A 23,982-nucleotide genomic window follows, 5' to 3' on the forward strand; every position below is an offset into this window, starting at 1 on the left:
TTAGTACATATGAGGAAAGATTCCTCAATTTCCATTTAACTTTATGAAATAGTTTTTAGTTTTTTTCATGCTTTGTACATTATTTTCTTCCTAATATACATGGAAAGCCTAGAACAATCCTCCTGAAGTGACTCATAACTATTTATACCTGAGCTTTTTGAAGCAAAATAATTGCTCCATGGGCTGGCCTGGTGAAGTAGCGGTTAAGTTCGCACACTCTGCTTCAGTGGCCTGGAGTTCGCAGGTTCAGATCCTGGGTGTGGGCCTACACACTGCTCATCAAGCCATGCTATGGCAGCATCCCATATACAAAGTAGAGGAAGACTGGCACAGATGTTAGCTCAGGGACCATCTTCCTCAAGCAAAAAGAGCAAGATTGGCAATGGATGTTAGCTCAGGGTCAATCTTCCTTACAAACAAATTGCTCCAGACACTAAAACTCATACCTTTGCCAGACTGAAATATAAATCAACACATTATTAAAAAGGAGTCTTTGGCATAAGTTGACTGGAGTATTGACCACATATGTATTATTTATTTTACTAAATAAATAACATATATACGCATACACACACACACACATATATATATATATGTGTGTGTGTGTATATATATAGAGAGAGAGAGACAAAGAGAAAAACCGAGACAGAGAGAGAGATGTTCATACTACTATTTGTGGTTTTGACCCTGAAATATGTTCCTGTGTTCCTATTTTTATCATTTTTAATGCAAAAATGTCTTCTTAAATAAATTAATCCTGACTCAGTGTGCTTAGGTAAGAATGCTAAATAGCAGTTTTGTTAGGAAAGGACTTATCTTTTGAATATAAAAAAGAATATTATCTTAACATTGTAATTCAAAGTAAATGAAGACATTAGATTGGACACATCAATTCCAGCGGTTATGGATTGGTATTACTTACCAAGAACCCTCACTGTTCCTCCGGAACCACTCAACAATCTATGAACGAGTATAATCATCCCATGGACATTGCATTTGGAGTATATTTTGTCCTGGCATTTATGCTTTTCTCTCAAATGGAAAGGATTAGTGTCTCTTTTTCTCTTTCTTTTAAAAATAAACTCATGTTACTAGGTGAGAAAATAATTTCAAAACTTCAGTGGATGAAGTTGTATGATAACATAGCCCCCTAGCTTCTTATATCTCTTGAGACTGTGATATCAGTGAACACATATATATAATTTCTCATTGATTAGCATTCTATTTCATGATGGGGAAATCAGAAAGCTCTTTGAAATATGACACAGTGTTTATTTCTCTCACAAGGCTGATGGCATTGTACCTTTTGTCCAAATATAAGACTTGCTTTTTTCTGTTTGTCCACAGTCACAGAATGCATCCCCTAAGCAAAGGAAGCAGAGTGTGTACACAGCACCCACCATGAAAGGTACTGTTCAGGTACTGTTTTGGGTTGTCGTGAGTGTTGAGTTCACGGCTGGCAGGCTCACTGTTCTCAAGGACCACATGCTTCATTATAAGCTAGATCCACTCTCAGCTCTACTACATAGTAATGTGTCTTTCAGTAAAATACTTTATCCATTTAAAATTTAGTTTCATCAAGAGTAAATAGGTGGTTGAAGAAGAAATGACTAGAGATGTCTCAGAATCTCAGTCTGGAGTTCAGATTTTCCAAAATAATGACAAGGGTTTTTCTTTTACTCTTCCTCACATATTTTCCTTGAAGAGATTTTTCCAGAATCCCTAATTACTCTTGCCAGTGTTGGCAGATGATTGTTATTTCTTTCCTGGCTTAAGCGAAATAGAATAACTTGAATTTGGGGCACATTTAATGTAAAGTGTTGCCTCACTGCCTTGAGTCAGGAGCAGCTCTAAGAAACCCAATCAAATAGCTATTAGCTCTACATGTAACAGCTGTTGAAATAACAATTAGCAATGCTAGCTCAGATTTTCCCAGAATTTTCCCCTAAAATTGGAACTACTGAAAGAACATCTAAGTGTATCAGAATTTTTACCAACATCAATTCCAGGGAAGGCTTCTTTTATTTCTCACACAAAAACATTCCTGACATGAGGCAGTGTGTTGAATCCAGTAGCTCATGTTCCAGTCTGGTACTTGGGCAGTTGTCCCAGTGGTTCCTCATGCAACCATCCAGCTTGATTTCAGCTACAGCAGAGGCCAGCTGAGCAGCTTCCTCTGGAGTCTGGAGAGATGTCTAAATTGGGAGTGAAATTTTCCACTCTGTATTCTCTCTCGATTTGGGGCCTTTTCAGGGAGGTGGGATATAAATGGACACATTAATAGCTACTTTCAATAAACTTCCTTCCTGTGCAGCTATAAAACTCCACGTTTGCTTATTCGTAAGACTGCAGTAAATAATGCAATCATCAGCACTGTAGTTTATTGCAGGGTAATTATTGAGACTATCAGGCACCCTCTATGAAGATAAATGTAATCATTTTGAAGATATTTTCCCTATTGTAAGTCATCTCGGACTTTTAAGACACGTCAGTTTTGGCATGAATGGGCAACAATGAAAGATATATGTTCACTCATTTAATGATTTCCTCTGTTTTATTTTGGGTTGGCTTAACTAAATAAAGTAATCCTGTTTTTATGTCCTCAGAGAATAATAGTATTATTTTTAAAGGAAAATCTTAAAATCGAGGCCCCAGGGGCTCATGGTTTTCATTATATTTAGCTCTCAAATATCATAAGAATGTGGGATCCTAACATTTAGGGAAGTTAGTCACATCGCACGTTTTTACATAAAACCTTACTACTGTTGATCGGTCCAAGAAGGTCATTCAGTGATCATCATTTTTGGTAATGAGTCAAAGGTTTGAGAAAGCACGGTAATTCTTGCAGGAGGCCATCAGTGTTATTACAAACCACTTAGGCCCCATTTAAAACCAGTAAATACCTGGGTAAGTCTCCTGCTTCTAATGAAAGAAAAGATAAAGTTAAATCCACGTTTTATTGTCCACCCCCCACCAAGAGCTAGAAATGAATATCTCAAGACAAAATTAAGCAATGGTAACATACAGTGTATTATGAGCACATAAAAAAGCTTCAATCATAAGAAATATGAATTAGCAAAGGAAATGTTATTGAGATGCTAAACAATAATACAATTGCTCCGAAATGTATAATTCTTCAAATTACAGTAGAATGTGCCATTATTGAGTGTAAAGAAGTTTGCTAGGAAAGCAAAACAGCAACAGATGTGATAAACAGCTCTGAAAAAAATCATTCTGACAAAAAGGCCAACTAGGGCTTCATGAAGCACCCAGTGAGTAACTGGTTAGTAAAACATAACAAAACGAAAGAAAATAATACAAAAAAAACTAGCCAGACTCCTTTCTCCTCTCTCACGAGGTTGTGAGGAGTTACCAGTACAGAAGCCTAAGTAGCGGGAGGGGCGAGATGCTAAATCCCACCTATGCCATTTCAATTAATGCATAGACAGACAAGTCTCCTATCTCCCATGTTCACTTATTTTTTCCTCTTTCAGTTACTATGGTACTTATGGCTCCACCAGGTTCCAGGAAATAAACACGTGTCCAGGTTACCTCTTGTGAAGAGGGTTTCATATGAAGGTATGGTGGGGAAGAAATAGAGCAGAGGAAACCATTTTAACATGTTTACCATCAGGGCCAATATGCTGATGACTCCCAAATTCAGATCTGCAGTCCCAACGTATCTCCTGAACTTCAGACTCCCATTTCCAACGAGCTACCAAATTTCTTCACTTGAATGTTATTAAGCTTCTCAAATTTAATATGTTCAAAACCAAACTTCTTGGCTCTTGTCTGCTTTTCCTCATCTCAATAAATTGTATCCAGCTGTTAAGAACAAAAACCTTTGTGTAATCCTTGACTCCTCTCCCTTACCCAACCCATTGTCTGCTCTTGTGAGCTTGAATTTCAAAAAGTGCATCCCTTATGTGACTACTTCCTGTACCTTCCACTACTACCACATTGTGCAAGCCACCAATCTTTCTGGCCTGGACTGCTGAGGTAGCCTTCTTACTGGTCTCCCTGCCTCTGCTCTTGCCCCTCTACAATTTAGTCCCCACACAGAAGCCAAAATGATTCCTCTAACTCACAAATGTGATCATGCCATCCCCTTTATCAAAATCCTCGATGGCTTCCCGTCAAATTCAGAATAAAACTGAAATCCAACCATGGCTTCTAAGTCCCTCAGTGAGCTGCATGGGACTCTCTCTTTGACCTCATCTCCTTTCACACTGTCCTTTGTTCACTGGGGCTCAACCTCATGGAGTTTTTCACTAATTTTAAACATGCCAAACAGACTTCCATTTCAGAGTATTCGTATTTCCATTTTCTCTGCCTGGAATGATCTTTACCCTGTGACTTCATAGGTGGCTCAGGTAACGTTACCTCCTCAGAGAGGCCTTTCTTTCCTGATAATTGTGCCCCCTACCATCACTACCTATGTCCTTACACACTGCCTTAGTTTTTCCATAGCACTTATCATGATGTACCTAGAATCAGATGTCCATGACAATGGTTTTGTTCATTTGAGTATCCCCAACACCTAGAGCGGCTCCTGGCACGTAGTAGGTACTCAATAAATACTAGTTGAATAAATGAATTATTATGAACTGGGGAATCCAGCCACATTGTCATCTGCTCAGAAGTGGGTATCTCTTGAGCCTTGTTCTACTAATTATCATATGTGTGACTCTGCTTCTGTTTCTCTTTGCTTCTCTCTCTGATTCTCCCTTAACTTTTGTGTTCTTACTTATGCATATGCTTCTATTTTTCTAGTCATACTTTTTCCTACTACACTCCCCTCTGGTCAGAGGGAAAATCTCATTTGCTAAATTAGTTACCATCCAGAATGGTGCATTGGCTGGGCTGAATTTTAAGAAAAGTCATCTCACAGACCCCTGGACCCTTTAGGTCGTGGACTTTGGCTAGGGTCTGTTTCCTGGGTCAATTAGTTCATGGCCAAGGTGACAGTCATATGACACAAACATGGCAGTATAAATAGAAGGGTCTAGATACGGCTTTCTTCCTCCAGATATGTTTCATGGCTTGTCTAGCACATTTACTCCTGGAAAGTAATAGTAGATTTAATACTTGGTCTGGCCATTTTTCTAACTATAACATTATAGGCACTCAAATTTGCCAAGGAGCTTAAAGGTTAAGTAGTGCAAGCATCCAGTGATGACTGAATTCTTTCTACTGCGTCTAAACTCAGGGTATTAAATTGGCCATGTTCTCTTGAAGACTCTGATATATTAGGCCTGGGGTGGAGCCAGATAATCAAAAGTTCCAGATGATTCTTCTGCAGCAAGTCTAAAGGTTGACAGACTCAGATATCCGATCACTTACCTGTCTTTCTTGTATCGTAGGTAGATATCTCATAGAGATCAAAGAGATCATAAGATCAAAATTAACATCTTCAAAACTGACCTTTCAATCTTCTTCACAACAAATCAGTTTGTCTTACACTGGTCTTCTTCTCAAGAAGTAGAATTTCCATCTGCCTGGGTGCTTATCCCTGAGTTCTGGGAGTCTCCAGGGACCTTCTCCCTCTCTTTCATGCTCTTCCACAGCAGCGCCCCAGGTCATGCCCCATTAGCATCTCTCCATTTTCTCTCTTCTTTTATCACCAGTACCACCACCATATTTCAAGTCACGTCCATCTCTTTGCCAGGATATAACTGGTTACTCTTCATCCAGTCTTTCTCCTCTCACTTCCTATCTGTTTTCTATGCTGCAGCCAATGTGAACTTTTTAAAACACGGAGTGATTATGCCACTTCCTTGGTTAAAACCCTAGTAACTCCCAATGCCATTAGATAAAATTCCTGTTTCAGAGCAAAGTTTCCAAAGCTTACTGCATGATGGCTCCAATATTCCTTTCTTCCTCTCACCCACTATGTGGCCCAGCCACCTTGGCATTCTGCCAGCTTCTGAATGCACCAAACTTTTGGCTGATTCAGGAAAGAGTTTGCATACATTTTTCCCTTCACCTAGAATATTCTCTCTTGGCTCCTCTTTGTCCTCATTCTTCGTTTGGCTAATTCCTACTCATCATTCAAGTCCTGTCCTTAAAGGTCATTTCCTGAAAGGAGCTTTCCCTAGCCCTCTATTCTAAATTCCCTATAGCTATAATTCTCTATTGATAGTTATAAATTCTCAGTAGTTCTTTCATTGCAAGTAATCAAATGTCCAATTATTTACTTAGTGTCTGTCTCTCCAACTAGAGCAGAAGTGATCTATGTGGCAGCCGCCACAGTGTCTATTTTGTTCACTACCGTATCTGCAGGGCGTAACATAATGCTTAGGACACAAGCAGTGCTTATAAATATATTTTTAAATTATAAGTAGAAGTATTTAAATTTTAAAAATAATGATATAAGTATATTTTATAAATTTTGTAGTATAAGTATTTAAATTTTAAATATATTTTTAAAATTTTAAAAAATATGCCCAACACTTGAGTTGGTGAATGAATCATTTCCTTAGGATACACACCTTCTCTCTGGTCTTTCTGACTATTAGGAATATCTTTTCTCTATTGAGGCCCATAGAAATTTGTATTTATGGTTCTTGTCCTATATCTTGTTGCTATTTGTGGCAAATTTTAGAATAGTAACTATCTAAATATTTTAAGACATCTACCAGACCCCTACCTCACCCTTAATTTCCTTCTTTCTAGATTAAAACATCTCAATGTCAATTATGCCTGACATTTAGTCCTTTTACATTCATTCTTGATCTCTTAATAAGCTCCACTTTGCCTATATCATTCTAGAAGTGCATCATTGAAAATCAACCCGATAGTTAACATGTGGTCTGACCAGAACAGAGTGGAAACTTCAATTATGCCTGTCACCTCCTTCATCCCAGATAATTTAATTCTGTTAATGCAATCCAAAATCTTATTAGCTTTTTCTGGAAGCCATATAACTTGGTGACAAATAGTGAGCTTACTGTAAATCCAAAATTTTCAAGACTTTTTCATGTGTTGTTTTTAAGTCATATTCTTCACTAAATTCATTCCCCATTTTAAAATTGGGTCTTTTTGTTTTTTACCAAACAGCAAGACACTACGGTCATTTCAATTAAATTTCCTCTTGTTAGTATCAGGCTGTCACATGGACGTGTCATATTTTGTATCGTGATTCTATCATCCATTCTATTTTCTATTAACTCAATTGTGTGTCATCCGTAGATAAGATACACTTATCTTTGGTATTTTTATCCACATCTGTAATAAACATATCAAACAGAAGACGGCAAAGAGGGGATCCTATAGCACACATATCTACCTCTAGCTGACACTGATCCCCCTGAAGGCCACCATTCAACCAGTTATCAAAAAGGCTAATTATATCAGGATTGCATCCCTTACAACCAGAGGACATTACAAACACTCTTGTTAGATACATTGTTGTATTTCAGATATCTTGTGTTGACCACATTTTTTCATCTATACAGATGCGTCATAAATTTATAATGTATATCATGCATACAAATGACAGGAGTTGAAGTTTGCATAGAAAACAGACTTACTTTTCCATTATTCTGTGTGATATACTGCTCTGTAATTATATAAGTAGAAAGTTCTGAAGATTATCAGAAAAATGATAGCTGACTACTGAATACCTATGTGCTCGTCTCTGGTGTTTATATGGTGGTCAGTCCTGTAATTTACAGAACAGTCAATTAAATTATTGTTGGATAGCTTGAATCATGTTTTCAGAAAAGCAAAGCAGGTTTGCATCTTGGGACAGGAAATGGCTGACTCATTTCCACTCCCATTTTGTGTGTGTGTGTGTGTGTTTTACTGGAATGCAAATGCCTTTAACTGAAGAGAGCAAAGCAAGTGCTATCGATTTAAAAAGAAATCTGAACATGACACAAAGCAGCTGACTGAGAAATGGCTTTGTGCAGCAGGCTCTTAGTATTACATTACTGTTCTTAATACATAACTAGTCAGAGTTTTCACGGACTTCTGAAAAACACCTTCGTCCTCTTATGCCTGATAATTTCTTTAAAGGATGAGTTTAGCCACTTCAGTGTCCAGAGATTGTTCTTCTGATATGTCAAATGGGTCTTCTTTGAATACTTGTGGCATTGTAACTCCTACATTTTTTTTCTCCAAGGATGGTTGTGATCTTGACACTTTATCTCAATTTAGCCTCTTTTCATAATAAGGCAATAAATGCAAATAAAGAATAACCCAGGGAGGGAAATATATCAGATTGGCTCAACAAAAAAGCCAAAAGCAGTTTTTGGAGGGTGGTAGAAGACAGTGGCAAGGATGTGACATGTAATATTAACGGAAGGAAAATCTTCAAGACAGGGAAAGCTGTTGATCATAATAATTTCATGAGACTCGACATCAAAGGACATGGAGTTTGGGGGGCAAGTGATCAGGGTTCAAATTTCAGCCTTTAACTGTTCAACTTCGACAGGTCAATGAGTTTACTTTCTCTTCTCTCATTGGTAAGATGGAGATGATACCTACCACACAGGATTGCTGTGAAGACAGAATGAAACAACGTGTAAAGAGAATGCTTACAACAAGCGCTCAGTGTGGGAGAAATACTTTGAATAATTATTTGATCTCTGGATTAACAGTTGGGCGCACACCTGCTTGGTTTCCACTGAGCTCTGCAGAATGTTAGAAGGAGCCCTGGGAGAGAGACCAAGAGCAAAGTGGGATGAAGGGATTTCCAGGTGAATGAAATGTTTGCCAGAGCTTCGCTCTCATTCCAGTGGGAATTGGAAAGTCAGGGTTAGAGGTGCCTGGTCCTAATAAGCATGCGGATTACTAAACCTGGCAACATTCACTCCACTTTTATTTGCACCAGTCTCGGGTAGATTCTTGGAGTTAATCTTTGACCTTTTACATCCTTTCCCACAAAATCCGGCTTTTGCTTCATTCCACCTGCCTCGTCTCTTCAGACACCATGTCCCTTCTCTCTCAGCTAACTAATAACACTTTCAGGGGAGTTGACATTTAGATTAATCAATCTTGTATTTCAGAACTCTTAAGAACAAAGTGATGGCTAATGGTGAATTTTGGGGTGCTAAAGATTACACAATAAACATTTCTAGCCAGAGGATGAGCAAGAAATCACATCATATAAATTCAGCCTACAATTAAGCAACATAGGTAGATGAATGATAATTATATCAAATTGTGGCCAATTCACCCTTCCTGATTTCAAGCCTCTAATAATTGTGTCTAAAAAAATACTCAAAAGGCATAGACCAGCCTGTTCCTCACCCCCTGCACATTGAAAATGGGAGGCAGGGGGAGAAGGTAGCAAGATCGTTTAGCTTCTCATCCGCCAGTCTCTACCACATTGCATTCCTTTTTTAAACATCGCTGTCCCTCTGTGGGTGTTCTCCAGGTATTCATCACATTTGCCTTTCCAAATCTTGGCTTTTTTGTTTGTGCTGGCTCAGTATATTTACTGTGTAGGGTGGGGCTTATTTTTGAAACTCAAGAAACATTTTAACAGATTTCTAGATAACAAGGAACATTCTAAATATATACAAGTCTCGCTTATTTCTTTTTTGGAAAAAACCAAGCATGTTTCTATTTCCAGATACACTTCCTTCACTTCTGTTTCATTTCTTTCACTAAGTTTTATGTTCATCTTTCCTCATATCTTCGAATGCAGAGGGCGGGATCAGATTGGAGACCTGATCTGAGAATGTACCTTTCTTGAAAGTCACTAAAATGACGTTTTTTTCTGAGATCAACATTGAGAGAGAGTGAAGCCAGAGGAAAATGCTAGCAAGTATGAATGGACTTTATATTTTATATCAGTGTCATGGATTATGAGGTTGAAAGGTCTAAAGGATCTTGAGATGGATTAAATTGCAAATTTGAAATTTGAGACAAGAAATTTAATCTCATGTGGTACCACTTACACTTTGAAAAGGAGACCGCTGTTTGTCAATATAGTTCCATTCATGTTTCTATATATATTTGCCTATTTTAAAATTAATCTTTTAAATTTGCATCCCTCTGTATAAATAGTACACGACTTTTGAAATTGCTTCCCATCTTAGAAGCAAGGGAAGAGATGAACTTTTGCATTTGATTTGAACAGATGCATCAAACCTAGTGTCTTTAGATCTTTCTCGAATATACAAATGATAGAATTCAGTTGTGTAAGCACTAACAATATAGCAGCACAACTCACATATGGACCTCCACTGTGTATCAAGCGCTGTATTAAAGTGGAGTGGCTGCAGAGATGAAAAGCTCAATCCTTGCCCTCTGGAAGACCAGTCTAGAGGAAGCAAGACACAAGGAAACAGAGCACACCAAGGCAAGTCCTTGAACAGGGACTTGACAGAGTTGTCAGAGGATGTAAGGAGTTTATACATGTGTCCGCAGAGTGAAATGGACTGAGACATGGAAAAGCAGAACAAACGGCTCACCATTTTCGTTCCTCCTGCTCATACAAACTTGCAAAGCATTTAAGATGACGCCATAATGTAGACAGTTAAATCCTGCATGGGTCAGCACAAAAGCTTTCGCTGCCATGCAAAGTCTGAATAGGTCCCACTAATGGACTATACAGACATCACTTTCCAAAGCATTCAGAAATCCTTGTGCATTTGATCCCATTTTAAAAGTTCTGGTTCATGTCTGTGTCTTTTCTCTTAATAATATTACTTTAAAACAGGGTAAGTTTCCGCTCAAATTACACTTTTTAAAAGTACATTTTTTAGAACAGTTTTAAATTTGTAGAAAAAGTGTGATGATAGTATAGAGAATTCCCAAATATCCTGCATCCAGGTCCTTCTATGATTTATATTTTAGATTGGTATGGTACATTTATTACAATTGATAAACCAATACTGACACATTTTTACTAACTAAAGTCCATGTTTTATTCGTATTCATTTAGTTTTTGCCTAATGTCCTTTCTCTGTTCTTGGAACCCATCCAGGATACCACATTACATTTAGTTATCGTGTCTCCTTAGGCTCCTCTTGGCTGTGATCGTTTCTCAGACTTTCCTTGTTTTTGATGACTTTAAAAGTTTAGAGGAGTACTGGTCAGCTGTTTTCTAGAATGTCCCTCTAATAGGGTTTGTCTGATGTTTTTCTCATGATTAGACTGGGATTATGGGTTTTTGGGAGAAAGATCGCAGATATAAAGTGAGCTTTTCATCACATAATATCAAGGGTACATACTATCGACACGACTTATTACTTAGCTAATAAGTTGGTGTTGACCTTGATCACCTGGTTGAGGTGGTGTTTGTCAGTATTCTCTACTACAAAGTTACTCTTTTTCACCCCCTTTCCATACTGTTTTCTCTAAAAGAAATTCACCATCTGTAGCTCACGCTTAAGGAGTGGAAAGCTATGTTCCGTGTCCTTGAAGGAAACGTATCTACGTAAACTATTGGAATTCTTCTGCACTGGAGAGTTGTCTTTCCTCTCCCATTGCTTTGTTTATTCAGTCATTTATTTTTATCAGTATGGACTCATGGATATTTATTTTATACTTTGGGTTATAACTCAATACTACTTTATTTTGTTGCTCAAATATTTCCAGCTTTGGCCACGGGAGATTTTTCAGTGTCCCTTTGACATATCCCCTTATTGTGGGGTTTTTTGTTAGCTTGCTTTAGCATATCCTTAATTTTTATCACTGCAAGATACTTGAGGCTCATTTGTATATTTCCTTCCCCAGTCTTAGAATCAGCTATTTCTCCAAGGAGGCCTCGAATTACAATTTCAGTTCCTACTTGAGTCAGTGTACTGTAAAATAGATGTTTGCATCAGTATATAGTTACTAAAAATAGAGAAATCTCTCTCTTGCTCTGCAGAAATGTGTGTGCATTATATCCATTAGTGTTTAGGAGGGTTAATGCTACATTATCAGCGTACTAAGATGTACACACTCAACTCTTATTAATGCTAATGGAAGTTCCAGGAAGAAAAAACAATGCCTAATAGTACAATAGACAGATGTCATCTTTCTGGGCTTGCCCTCCTCCATTTAACACCTATATAGTGCTCCCTGATGTTTTCTGGGATGAGACTTGTATCGCTTCTTTATAGATGTGGAATTAGTAATAGGTTTGCAGACTTCTTGGAATTTAGCTGTTTGCTTTACTAAGTCAGAGATTTAAAAAAGTAACGTTTACAACACCTTCCACTCGTGTAGTGCTTCAAATACGCAATGTGTTTTTGTATAATTTATTTGTTTTTTACAAAAAAACCTGTAAAGTAGGACCTTTTATTTTAGAGGACAGAGAGGCTCACAGAAGACTGGAGTTCCCATGTTAAATGTCACTCTCCTTTACAAGGCTAAATTGTGACAGGAGCCACTTTTGCTTTTCTGTTGGAATAGTAATAGGCCTCACTTTTTCCATTTACCCATCTATCCTGTTTGCCCTAATTAAAATCCAGAGATCCTTCGACCTTATAACTTAGTGGAAAGTTTTTACAAGATCTTTTATACCAAATTTCCTACAAAATGCCTGCTATCCTTGTTTTTAATCATTCTTGTGTTTTAAACTCGCTTTAGAGACCCATATGTAGTAACAAATTTGTACCCAAACCAGGCTTGCCTTTAGTCTTGTCTCTCTCCAGTCCACCTTCACCAGACAGCCGACCACACAAATTTGACCCTGTGACTTTTTGTTTTACAACCCTTCAAATGTGCACCAGTTCCTGTAGAACAAGGCCCTGGAAATAATGCGCAGGGCTGTTGACGATCTGGCCCCCTCACACCTGTCTAGCCCCACATCCTGCCACAGCCTCGTTCTATTTCATGCAGCAGCAAGGCTAAGTTGTTTTTAGTTCCTTGAAAATAACGCATGGTTTCTTGCCTCCAAGTTTGTTCTGCAGCTTCATTTGCACAGAAGTCCTTTCTGTGTCCCTCCTGCTTCTCAATCCTTTGAGCTATGCTGCTTTGAGAATTAGAATGCATTATACATCCCTGTTTGTGTGTATCCGTAATCCCCTCTGGCTAGGCTCAGTTCCCTGAGGACAGGACCAACATCTTCTTTTTTTTTTATTTATTGAGTAACATTGGATTATAGCATTATATAGCTTTCAGATGTACATCGTAATATATTTCGAATTCTGTGTAGATTACATCATGTTCATCACCCAAAAACTAACTATAGTCCACCACCTCACATGTGAACCTAATCCCTTTTGCCCTCCCCCCTTCCCCTATGGTAACCACCAATCCAATCTTCGTTACTATGTGTTTGTTTGTCGTTGTTTTTATCTTCTCCTTATGAGTGAGATCATACGGTATTTGACTTTCTCCCTATGACTTATTTCACTTCGCATAATACCCTCAAGGTCCATCCACGTTGTCACAAATGGCTGGATTTCCTCATTTCTTATGGCTGAGTAGTATTCCATTGTGTATAAATACCACATCTTCTTTATCCATTCAGGACCAACATCTTATTTGTCTTCCAAGAGTATTCTTATTTGTCTTGCATTTGTATTGCAGAAGGCTCTTATTAAATGCTGAATGAGTGAGTGAATAATCTTCCTGATTTAAAAATGTGTTTAATTTTAGTCATATTGAAAAATATAAATTTATGGTGTGCATTTTTGTTCTCTCATTTATTCATTCACTCACTCACTCGTTCGTTCTACAAACATGTATTAAATGCTTGCTATCCGCCAGGGCATGTTTTAGGCACTTCTAATTTATGATAAGCTAAATGCAGTCATTGTCCATAGGAAAAATGTAGTCAAATGGAAAATAAAGTAGTGTAAAAAAATAAGTTCCATAAGATTGATGTGGACAATGGTATTTGAACCCAGAGATGGATAGCACTAGCCCTCGCTGTCACAGCAAAGACCTCACAGAAAAAATAAGCTTTGCCTGTTAGTTGAGGTTGAGTGAGATTTTTGTATAGAAGCCTGAGGGGTGGATTTCAGGTGATGGTTGAGCAGATTCAGAGGCAAAGAATGTGAAAGGGCACGCGAACCCAGAACATCGGGAGGCTGCGGGTAGAGCTGTGGAGGAGAGAACACTGGAGTGATGCTGGGGACTTGTCGAAGGTCCTGTGACTCATGTGCTCATGGGTTAGGATTTTATCTAGAGAAATCAGAGCCCTTTTGAGCAATTTTTAAGATTACTTAATACGCTACCATGTTCTCTTGGGTGCTTTGAAAATATGGGGAAGGGGGAAAGGGACAAAGAAGTTGATTCACAGAGTTAATTTTTAAAGATTAGTCTACCTTAGATTTTACTTGCCTCAGTTCATCTGCCTGTTTCCAATGCTCTTATTTATATAGGAATGGCTAACTGCTGGAGCCAACTTCACTCTCTTTATCTTTAACGCATTTAGACTTTCCAAATAATATTCGTGACTTGTGAGAAGTTGAAACACTCATCATATTATTTTCCAAAATAAATTAATAGAAATCCAATTAGAAATGTGTTATAATATAAAAATGTCAAGATAAATTGAGAAATTGGCTCGTAGTGGGGCAAATTTAAGATAGAATTAGATTCTTTACAAACTTGTGCCAGTCTATAAAACTTTTCTAAATATTTTCCCTTTTAAAGCCTTATATTCTTGTCTGAACTTCAAAAAACGGTCTGATTCACAAGATCATCTCAAGAACAGTTTCATTAATTCCGTGCTCAACAGGTCCCCAGGATGAAATGCCCCATGTTTCAGTTGCCAGAGCAGGCTGCACTCCTTCTGTGGAGAGCTTATTATGGGATAGTAAAGGTATCAGCATCACCATCGATCAACATACAAATATTTATTAAACTCAAACTCCGTGCAACGCCCTGAGCTGTGTGTTATTTTGAATAAATGAACTACAGAGTTCTAAAACACCCTAGGTCACATTTTGAGGAACGTTTGCAATTTTTTTTTTTCATTAAGAGACAAAAGACCAAGTAGAAGTAAGAGTGTCCAAAGGTTAGTTTCAGGAAATTACTAGGCCCACAAGATAAAAATTACATGATAAGCGTTGTATTTATGATCTGTATTCTCCATCCCCTCCTTTCTGGAGTAATTACTCATGGGAGACAGGCTGTGCTTTTCTTGTTTTTGCTAGGTATGCCGAAGCTTTTCTTTTTCTTTCAGCAGAAATTTTATTCACTGCACTCTTGAGCAACTTTGTAAGATTTTATTCTCAAAACCAAACTTAAAATTATCTTATTGATTTCCAACAAGCTCTCTTAGAGCAAGGTTCTCACATGTTTCCATCCATGAAGCAAACAAAAGGCAATCTCAGCTTTAAATACAGCTGGACTAGAATAGATAAAGGGTTTTGAGCATTTGAAACGGCGTCCTCCTGCCTCTTCCGAATCTGAGGCCGTTGTTCAGACTATTATTAAATATTTAATTCTTAAAAGCTTACTGGTACTGCCAGACCCTGGCAGTCTAGAAGCAAATGAGAAAAGGAAGGAAGCAGAGAAGTAACAAGTAAAATGACTGCAGGAGATGGGCGAGCTGGCTGGCTGAGGAGGGAAGAAGCAGGAACACCGCAAATTTACACAACTACCTCAGTGAGGGAGACCAAAGATGATCAAAACAATGACCTCCAGTCACTCGAAAAAACAGACATACTATTTTCATCATATGCTTTTTAAAAGGCAGGAGAGTGAAAGTACACAATAAAAGATTTAAAATTCCGCTTTTTTTAGAGTTTCTACTCAATGTGGTATGTACTCCACATTACATGAAAATACAAGTGCACATGCCCTGGAGCTTTGATGCCCACTGTTACCACCTTCTGCAGTGGCCACTTGGTTAGTGAGGGTGTGAAACGACAGGAAATGGGGAGAGGTCTCTGGCTCAGTAGCTCGTGAACTAGTGTTCTAGTCATTCCAGGACCTTAGGAAGGGTGTGAAAACAAACCTGGCCTGCTTAGCAATTTTGCCTAGGTCAACACCTTACCTCCTAAATGCAACAGAAATTTCTTTTAAAATTTTTCTCAGAGGGGCTGGCCCAGTGGCACGGTGGTTAAAGGTCATGTGTTCCACTTCAGTAGCCAGCGTTTCTCGAGTTTGGATCCTGGCTGTGGACCTACACACCGCTAATCAAGCCATGCTGTGGCAGTGTCCCATACACAAATTAGAGGAAGATTGGCACAGATGTTAGCTCTGGGCCAATCTTCCTCACCCAAAAAACACACAAAAAAAAGATTTTAGAAGTCTAAAGGTAAAGACCTACTTCCAAGATTTCTTCCATTCCCTGTAAAGCATTTCATCTGCTTTGGACAGTTGAAAAGGACACTTTGAAGCCATAGAAGGTGTTTTATTTTTTCTTTTGGAGTGGTGAACTCTTGAGCCAAATTACCAATGCCATTGTGATTCACTGTCACAGATAACCACGCTGAAATGCTCTTTTTATGGACTATTTCAGAAAATAACAATTCGAATAATAATGAACCCTTGTTCTGTATGCTCATATTGGGAGAAATATTTTAGCTAATTTAAAATTCTTGTTGACTGTTGATCCTATGCAAGACTCTGTCCTTTTCATGTGAAACTATGGAGTCTAAGTACGCTAGATCAAATTTTGAAAAGAGCTTCCATTTGGGGTTCATTCGATAGTCTCTAGATGATCAGTTTTGCCTCTTAATTTACAGTATTTCAGTGAAAAATAAATATATTTCATGAATTGAAAATTACCGCTGAATGATTATGCTTATGTTGTATAACAATAGGTCTCAATATAGATTTTTGTATGGCAAAAAAAAAAGCTTTGCAAAATGATTAAAAATGTATTTTATTAAGTATGTATTTATAATGAGTGTTAAGTTATTTTTAGGTTTTAAGTTTAGTTTCATTACTTATTATTTTGATGTTTGCCTTGAAAAAATATATTTTATTGTTGTGGGAATCAGTCTGGATCTTTTGGGACAGTTCTTAGTTTCTCTAAAGGTAATGAGAAATTAAGGGTTTTGAAATTCTAGAAGAATGGACAAAGAAAAGAAGTCCTCCGCCACCATCTGTTCTTCTTTTGTCAAACCACAGGCAAATGGACCTGTCTCTCCCTTTGATGTTATGGAAGGAATAATATATATAAAAATTAGACCAGAGGAATGGAGGGAAGGAGTATTGGATCTGAGATTTCCTACCCTGCTTCCCTTTCGTGCTTTAAGCTGTAAGGGTTGATAAAGTTGACCAGGGCTCTCCCACATCTTCTGACCCTCCCAGTACTCCTTGACGTAACTCTTCCTCTAAACAATAAATTAATTAGCACTTGTGCAACAATTTCTTCCAAGATATTTTTCTATTGATCTTTCCCAATTGTGTATATCTGTAGTATCTTGCTTATGCTATTTTCTTCAATATTACAATTTTTCTACTATTAAGTAATTCAATTCAATTTTAAATAACACACCTGCAAATCCTAGCATGAGGAAATAAGGGAGGGAGATTTATTTGCCGAATTTTCTTACCTTATTTGATAATATTGATCTCTACATCCTCCTTTGTACCAATCTTAGGCATCCTGAACATTGTTAAAACAACAATAATATAATTAATTTTACTTTGGGCTTTCTTAGAAGATAGTAGGCAAAGTGTCATTTGATTATTATTTATTTAATCTACTATGATAACTTGGGCATGCAGACACATTCTAGAAGTAATGAAAACCTAAAAAGAATCCTAGCCTATTTTCAAATTTAAAAAGAAGTACAATATGAATATGCATTTGACAAGTGAAAACTATAACTTTCCTTTATGATCTCAAAGAACCCCAAAGCATTGCAAAATATGTTTTAAGTTTCATATAACTTAAACATTGCTGCCGTAAGCTATTTGGTTTTCAATAACTGGAAATGTCATGAACTTAAATGATTTTTTTGGATGCAGATACATTTTCTAAGAGCTGAACCAAGGTAAAACGGAGAAACATTTGCACATCTTAATTTTAATGCAAATAAGTTTTAACTAATATATCAAATTATTGAAATTAGCAATGAAAAATATTCCAAAAGTAAATATCACAGGGCCTTGTTGTTAACACCAAAGCTTTCTTTCATCTTGTTAAAATTAAATGATTGTTGAATCATCACAGGTCCCATGTTTTAGCTGTAAGGCAAACCAAAGAATTCTTTGCATTTATATCAGCGTCCCTAGTTTTCCAGACATGCATTTTAATCCCTTCTGATCTCTGAGATAAATATATTTTTTCGTGTAATTATATAATTACTCAATAGACCAGAACAGATCCCGTGGAGCCGCTCCAGTGTGTGCTGGATAAATAATGTCCTGTTCCACCCCTGGTAATTGGCCAATAGATCCCCCTAGGAGTGTTTTGATCCCTTAAGTAAACACTCTATGGGCAAAGGGGGCTGTGTTTTCTCCAGCGGCAGTGAAACCAGAAAGAAGAGCTGCACATTCAGTGTTTATTGTATCATTCTAAGAAACTGCTTGTGACCACATAGCGCCCTCTGCTGTTTCACAAAGTTACAAAAGTACAAGTAGAAAATAATGTTTATGAAATAGAGCCTTTTAGGAGAAAAATTGTCAATTTAGGTATGCAATGGGGTTAAACTGAAAACATAAGCAACAGAAAGGCTTCTCGTTTTTATGTTTCTTAGGTTGTGAGCCACTCTACTCGCTATCTTTAATAATGTTACTATTGTATAAATCTGTAGTACTATCTTACTTTGTGCAATAAGAAGCAGGCTCTAGAACAATGGGTAGGTAATTTTTCTGGACAACTCCAACCAAAGCAAGCTTCATGAGGCTATCAGCTCCACTTTAATAGCTCCATCCCTCCATAAGGCAGGGGACTATCCATAGGGGGCCTTAAATTTACCTTTAGTCCATCTAAAGGGTGGCAAATGAAAGATGTGAAGAAACGAACGTCTTTTTCAAACTGACCAGTTAAAACCCTGTGCACCTCATCTTTGTGATATTGATGACCGTCTTCAATTGGTACAGGCAAAACGTAGCTGAAAAAGAGGGAACAGGAGTCAGAGAAACATGGCTTTGAATCCCAGCTCTGACGATTAAAATCTGTGTAGCCTTCTTCAACTTATTTATCCCTTCTGCTCTTTCTTGTTTATATCTATAACTTGGAGATAAAATTCTCAGAAAGTTGTCATGAGGGCTAAATAAAGAAATGTATATATAGTGCCTGGCATGTAGCAGATACGCTTTCATTGTAGGTAACACTGTTCCTGAGAATCTGGGTTTCTGCCCGAATGAACCAAATGATCCAGAGCATGTTGAAGAGAAATAACTTCCCTTGCCCACATTCTGAAAGTGGGGCCACATAACACGTGTTCAATCACACGAAACATATAGTCTTTACTGAGAGAAATTAATATGATTTGACTTCACCATAGTTTCACAATCTACAATCCAATCCCATTTATTTCTTGATATGGAGACAAGATCAGAAATATTGTCGACCCTACAGAACTGTTGGTGCCAGAAACCTAGTAAATGGGGCTATAAAGGAAGCCAGGTAATCAGTTATTCTGATGAAGAGGATTTGGCTAATGAGTCATAGGCGTTGTCATAGATTATTACAAATAAATCAGCGTCTTTGATAGCTCTCTTTTGCTATGTATATAGTAAATGTGTTTATTTTAGCATATTAGGTTGTGACAAGACAGTAAACAATGGCTTTATAATCAAATAGCTGGATAGAGAAAAGTGGTTTGAGTCTAACTTTTATATATGCTGAACAACAGTTTGCCTCCAGGGAATGCTGGTTGTCTCTAGCTCTATGTACACAGGCTAGGTCATTCTTTATTACAGATAATTAAAAAAATAGAAGCAGTACAGGTAGTGGTTAAGTGCAGAAATCTGAAGCCAGAAAATCTAGGTTTGAATTCCAGCTCCGCTTAGCTGTCTGACCTTGAGAGCATGCAATGCCTCATCTGTCCTTCGCTTTCTTCACTGATAAAAAGTGTGCACTTTGTACCAGTTTCCTAGGGCTGCCTTAACAAATTGCCACAAGCTGGATGGCTTAAAAGGACAGAAATTTATTTTCTCACACTTCTAGAGGCCAGCAGTCTGAATTTAAGTTATCAGCAGGACTGTGTTCCCACCCAAGGCTCTAGGGAAGAAATGTTCCTTGCCTCTCCTGGCTTCTGGTGGTCCCAGCTTCTCCTTGGCATGCGACAGCACAACTCCACTCCCCACATCTGTCTTCACGTGGCCTGCCCTTTGTGGCTCTGCGTGTCCTCTCCTCTCTTTATGAGGACACTGATTGATCATTGGATTGAGGATATTGGATACCGAATCCAGTGTGACCTCATCTTAGTTACATCTCCAAAAACCCTATTTCCAAATAAGGTCACATTCTGAGGTTCCACTGGGCATGAATTTTAAGGGGACGCTATTTCACCCACTATATACCTCATCAGATAGTTTTGAGGATTAAAGGAGTTAACAGTAAATAAAGCACTAGAACAACACCTGTCACAGATGCTTTAGCTAAGGTGACTTCTCAAATTCTACCTAGAGTTCAGACTGTTTCGCCTAAGTTACAGAGGCCCGATTGTGACTATCTGCTAGATGGCTTCCCCCAGTGGCCCACTGTGCCTTAAACTCAAGCCATCTGAAACTGCCTTCATTTTTACTCTCAGATGAGAACCACTGGATCCCCCAGTTCTTGTATCACCAACCCCGCTTGCCTCTCCCTCGTTTCCCAAGATTCAAAGCCTCAACAATGTTTATAACTCCTCCTTCTTTGTTGTCTTGTCTAACCAACCACGTGGTCCTATAGAGTTTACCTTGAGAGAAATTCACCTGTTATATTCTCATTTCTTTTTGTTGAGGCAGGCTTTCTTCAGCATTCACCCAGATGAGAAACAGCATGACATGGTCACACAGTAAATCACAGTAAATACATGCACATATATGAATGCATGCACACACACACACATATTTCAAAGAGCAGAAAAATAACTGTATTTCCTTTAATTCAACAATAGGTCTATTTATTGATTTAATAAAAACATAAGGAATATAATATACAAGGTGGCTTTATTTAGTGGTTCTGCATGTAAACTGACTTTATCATAGAGAAAAGAGAAGCGTTGAGGAGAAAATAAAAAATATTTACTATGCTTCTAATCTATAAAACATAAACAAAGGCCTGGAGATCTGGCCTGGGTGCTGTCTTGACATTTTACAGCTCTGGTCTCTGTTTCTTTGTTAGTAAACTGTGACCTTGAGAAAGTTATTTAAATTCTCTAATCCTACAGATGATGTTTTGTCATTTGTAAATTGAGGTTATACGTACCCATAAGATTGTGGTAAAAATTAAATAAGAAAACTCTGTGTAAAATGTTGCATCATGGTACTATGCCCCTAACACATGCTCAATAAATGTTTGCTATTAAAAATAATTTTAGGAGCATATTGACATAAACTCGCCAAAATTCTTGCACGATTTGGTTGCAGCTTCATTTGATGACTCGTTTCTTGTACAGTGTATTTCCAGATTCAGTCGCATTGTAGCAAGGCAGTGTGGTTTGGGCGGAACGTGTGCACTTGTCAGGAAGAACTGGCTTCTAAGTCCTTAGCTGCTGCTGGGCAAATCCTTAGGCAAGCAGGGTACTCTTTCTGAGCCTAGTGCCCTCTAGTGTCCTTACCTAGGAAGAGGGGGCAAAATGTGTTGTGAGAACGAAATAGTACACAGTAGGCACTTAATAAATGGTGGCCATCAGTATTACTTAAGGTTTTTTGGGGGTTGAGATTCTAGGTGACTATCAATGGGTGCTCTTAACCTCTTTTCATTCTTCTTTCAAAAAGGCGATGAAATCCATTGTGGTGCAGAGGTTATATGAGGTATCTGGGGAGAAAGCACCAGAGCGTTGTGATAGAAACTCTTGAAATCCTTATATTTCTAATGCTAGAATAGTCAATGTATATTGGCACCTACCCAGTGTTGAGATTCCCAAGAGTATTGGATCAGATGAGAGTGATCACTCAGTAAAGTGAATGAGAGAGCCTTCATTCTGAGAGACAACTAGCAGGGTTAAAATAGAGATGAGCTTGCATAACTTCTGGAAGGCTTCTTTTAAAAATATTGTGCCATCAATAAACACTGCACTTAGCAGCAATTACTGTAACTGAGTCTAATGCGTGTGGTTGAAAAGCCACTCAGACAATTCTTCACATACACCTCACGTCTTGTGTAAGACCATGCCCATTTTACCATGGCTACATATTTTATTCTGCATTTTACTAATATCCCACATGTTAAGTCATACATGTCAGGGAGAGAGTTCTTATGTGCAGAAACATCATAGTTAATGGGAAAATAAACACCAAAAAGTTCTAATTACATTCACACACATCCTTTTTTAAAATGCCACCCCTTTCTTTTAGTAGCTTAAAGAACTAAACACAGAGCTATTACCTGGACAAAGCAGAAAGCAACATATTGAGATCTGCGCAGGGTTATATATCGCCCTTCACTTACCACTCTTTCCCATAAGGACACATGAAGACTTTTTTTGCTCATAAGAAGCTTATGAGCTGATTAGGAATTCTCACTGCACCCACGCAAAGCATGAAAACACAGTCATCAAGCAACAGGTGAATGCACGCACGTGACACTGGAAGTCATTTGCCTTTAAAGCGATAGAGAAGTGCTCAAAGGGAGTGCAGTTAGGAAAATACTTTTTTGCAAAGGTCTCACCTGGAGTTTAAGAAGGATTCAGATAATGTCTGACAAAAGCATGAAGCATTGTCTCTAAAGCATATTTGCATGTGTTTCGCACAGAAAGCAGGATTGGAAAGGTACCCTTAAGGACAGAGGGACCAGGTTTACTGAGTTTCAGCTTGACCTGGTAACAGAGCCTTAGTCAACCGGAGGCCGGATCCTGAGTACAGGTTCCATTCTGTCTCTGACACCTGCTCATGCTCTGCCTTTACTGGCCCCGTGTCTGAGTCCTAGGAGAATATGGGCTTTATAAGTGCAGAATATATGTTGACCACGCTAGCAATAGAAACATAAGAGAGACTAAGAGAGAGATAGATAAGAGAAACTAAGAGATTGATAGCGTTGTTTCAGTAAAGGTGCTGTCGGACATTGACTGTCTAAGCAATATTGTTAGGGGACCCCTCTAATCAACTACAACATGAAGGGAGAAAGGGTATTCTTTCCTATTTTGCCCCAGACTGCTCTCTGCCTTGGTGTTGGGAGGACCTTAGTTAACAACACATTATGCAAGAAAGATGTATCTGACGGGAAGCTGCAGCACTGAGTGGAGTCTGGTGACACCCAGTGGGAGACCGCGGTACCTGGTAGGATAGAATCAATACAGTCCAGCTGGAATACACTGATGAGTGACCACAATTACGTACTTACACCCTGAAAAACCCTGAATGACTTGGATCAGGACCAAGGCGGAGTGGCTTTTTAAAGCGGCCTTAGGAGGGTCCAAGAGTCAAAAAGAGATTTGAAGTATTACTGATATCAAGATCCCATTATTTCCTCAGGTTGCTTAAGTCTAGAAAAAAAATCAATTATAGAAGTAGATTAAATTTTCGTATTTCCAAGTGTTCATAGGTTTTCAGTTTGTCTTCCAATTGACAGAGTTGAATAATCAGATTAAAGGTAAAAATTAATTTTCCCTTATCTATTATATTTTGCAAGTTTTCCCTTATATATACTCATCTCCATGCACATAAACACATATACCTCTCTTAAATAAAAGTAAAATGTTCTGAATATTTGTCCTTTAATTGCAGGCAATGGGTAGTTACTAAAATTGTTTTCTAAAATGTTCATCAGTATTTTATGTAGCTTTACTCCTCAACCCCTGTGGGAATATAAACATGAATATGGGTGCCAAAGATGATACTTCTAAGAGATAATTAAATTCTGGTTCAATTCTCTTTAGACAAAATGGGAAATGTCTTCTATTTTATTGACTCTAGCTTCTCACACTAAGAGCAATCCCGAAAGAATTTGCCGTGTGGAATGTTTTTGCTGCCTAAGGCAACTGTCTGCTCTGACTGGATGACAGAATCGACCCCAGTTATATTTGTTGAAGT

General features: G+C 38.1%; 1 protein-coding gene across 1 annotated transcript in view; it reads left to right on the plus strand.

Moving 5' to 3' along the window:
• Nucleotides 1–23,982, plus strand: part of PPP1R1C (protein phosphatase 1 regulatory inhibitor subunit 1C) — a 107,426-nt gene that overhangs the window by 56,992 nt on the left and 26,452 nt on the right. The window contains exon 4 of the mRNA XM_046657876.1: nt 1,348–1,408. Coding sequence (XP_046513832.1) covers nt 1,348–1,408 — 61 coding nt within the window. The remainder of the gene's footprint in view (nt 1–1,347; nt 1,409–23,982) is intronic.

Source organism: Equus quagga, chromosome 4, assembly GCF_021613505.1.
Source record: "Equus quagga isolate Etosha38 chromosome 4, UCLA_HA_Equagga_1.0, whole genome shotgun sequence".
Classification (NCBI taxonomy): Eukaryota; Metazoa; Chordata; class Mammalia; order Perissodactyla; family Equidae; genus Equus; species Equus quagga.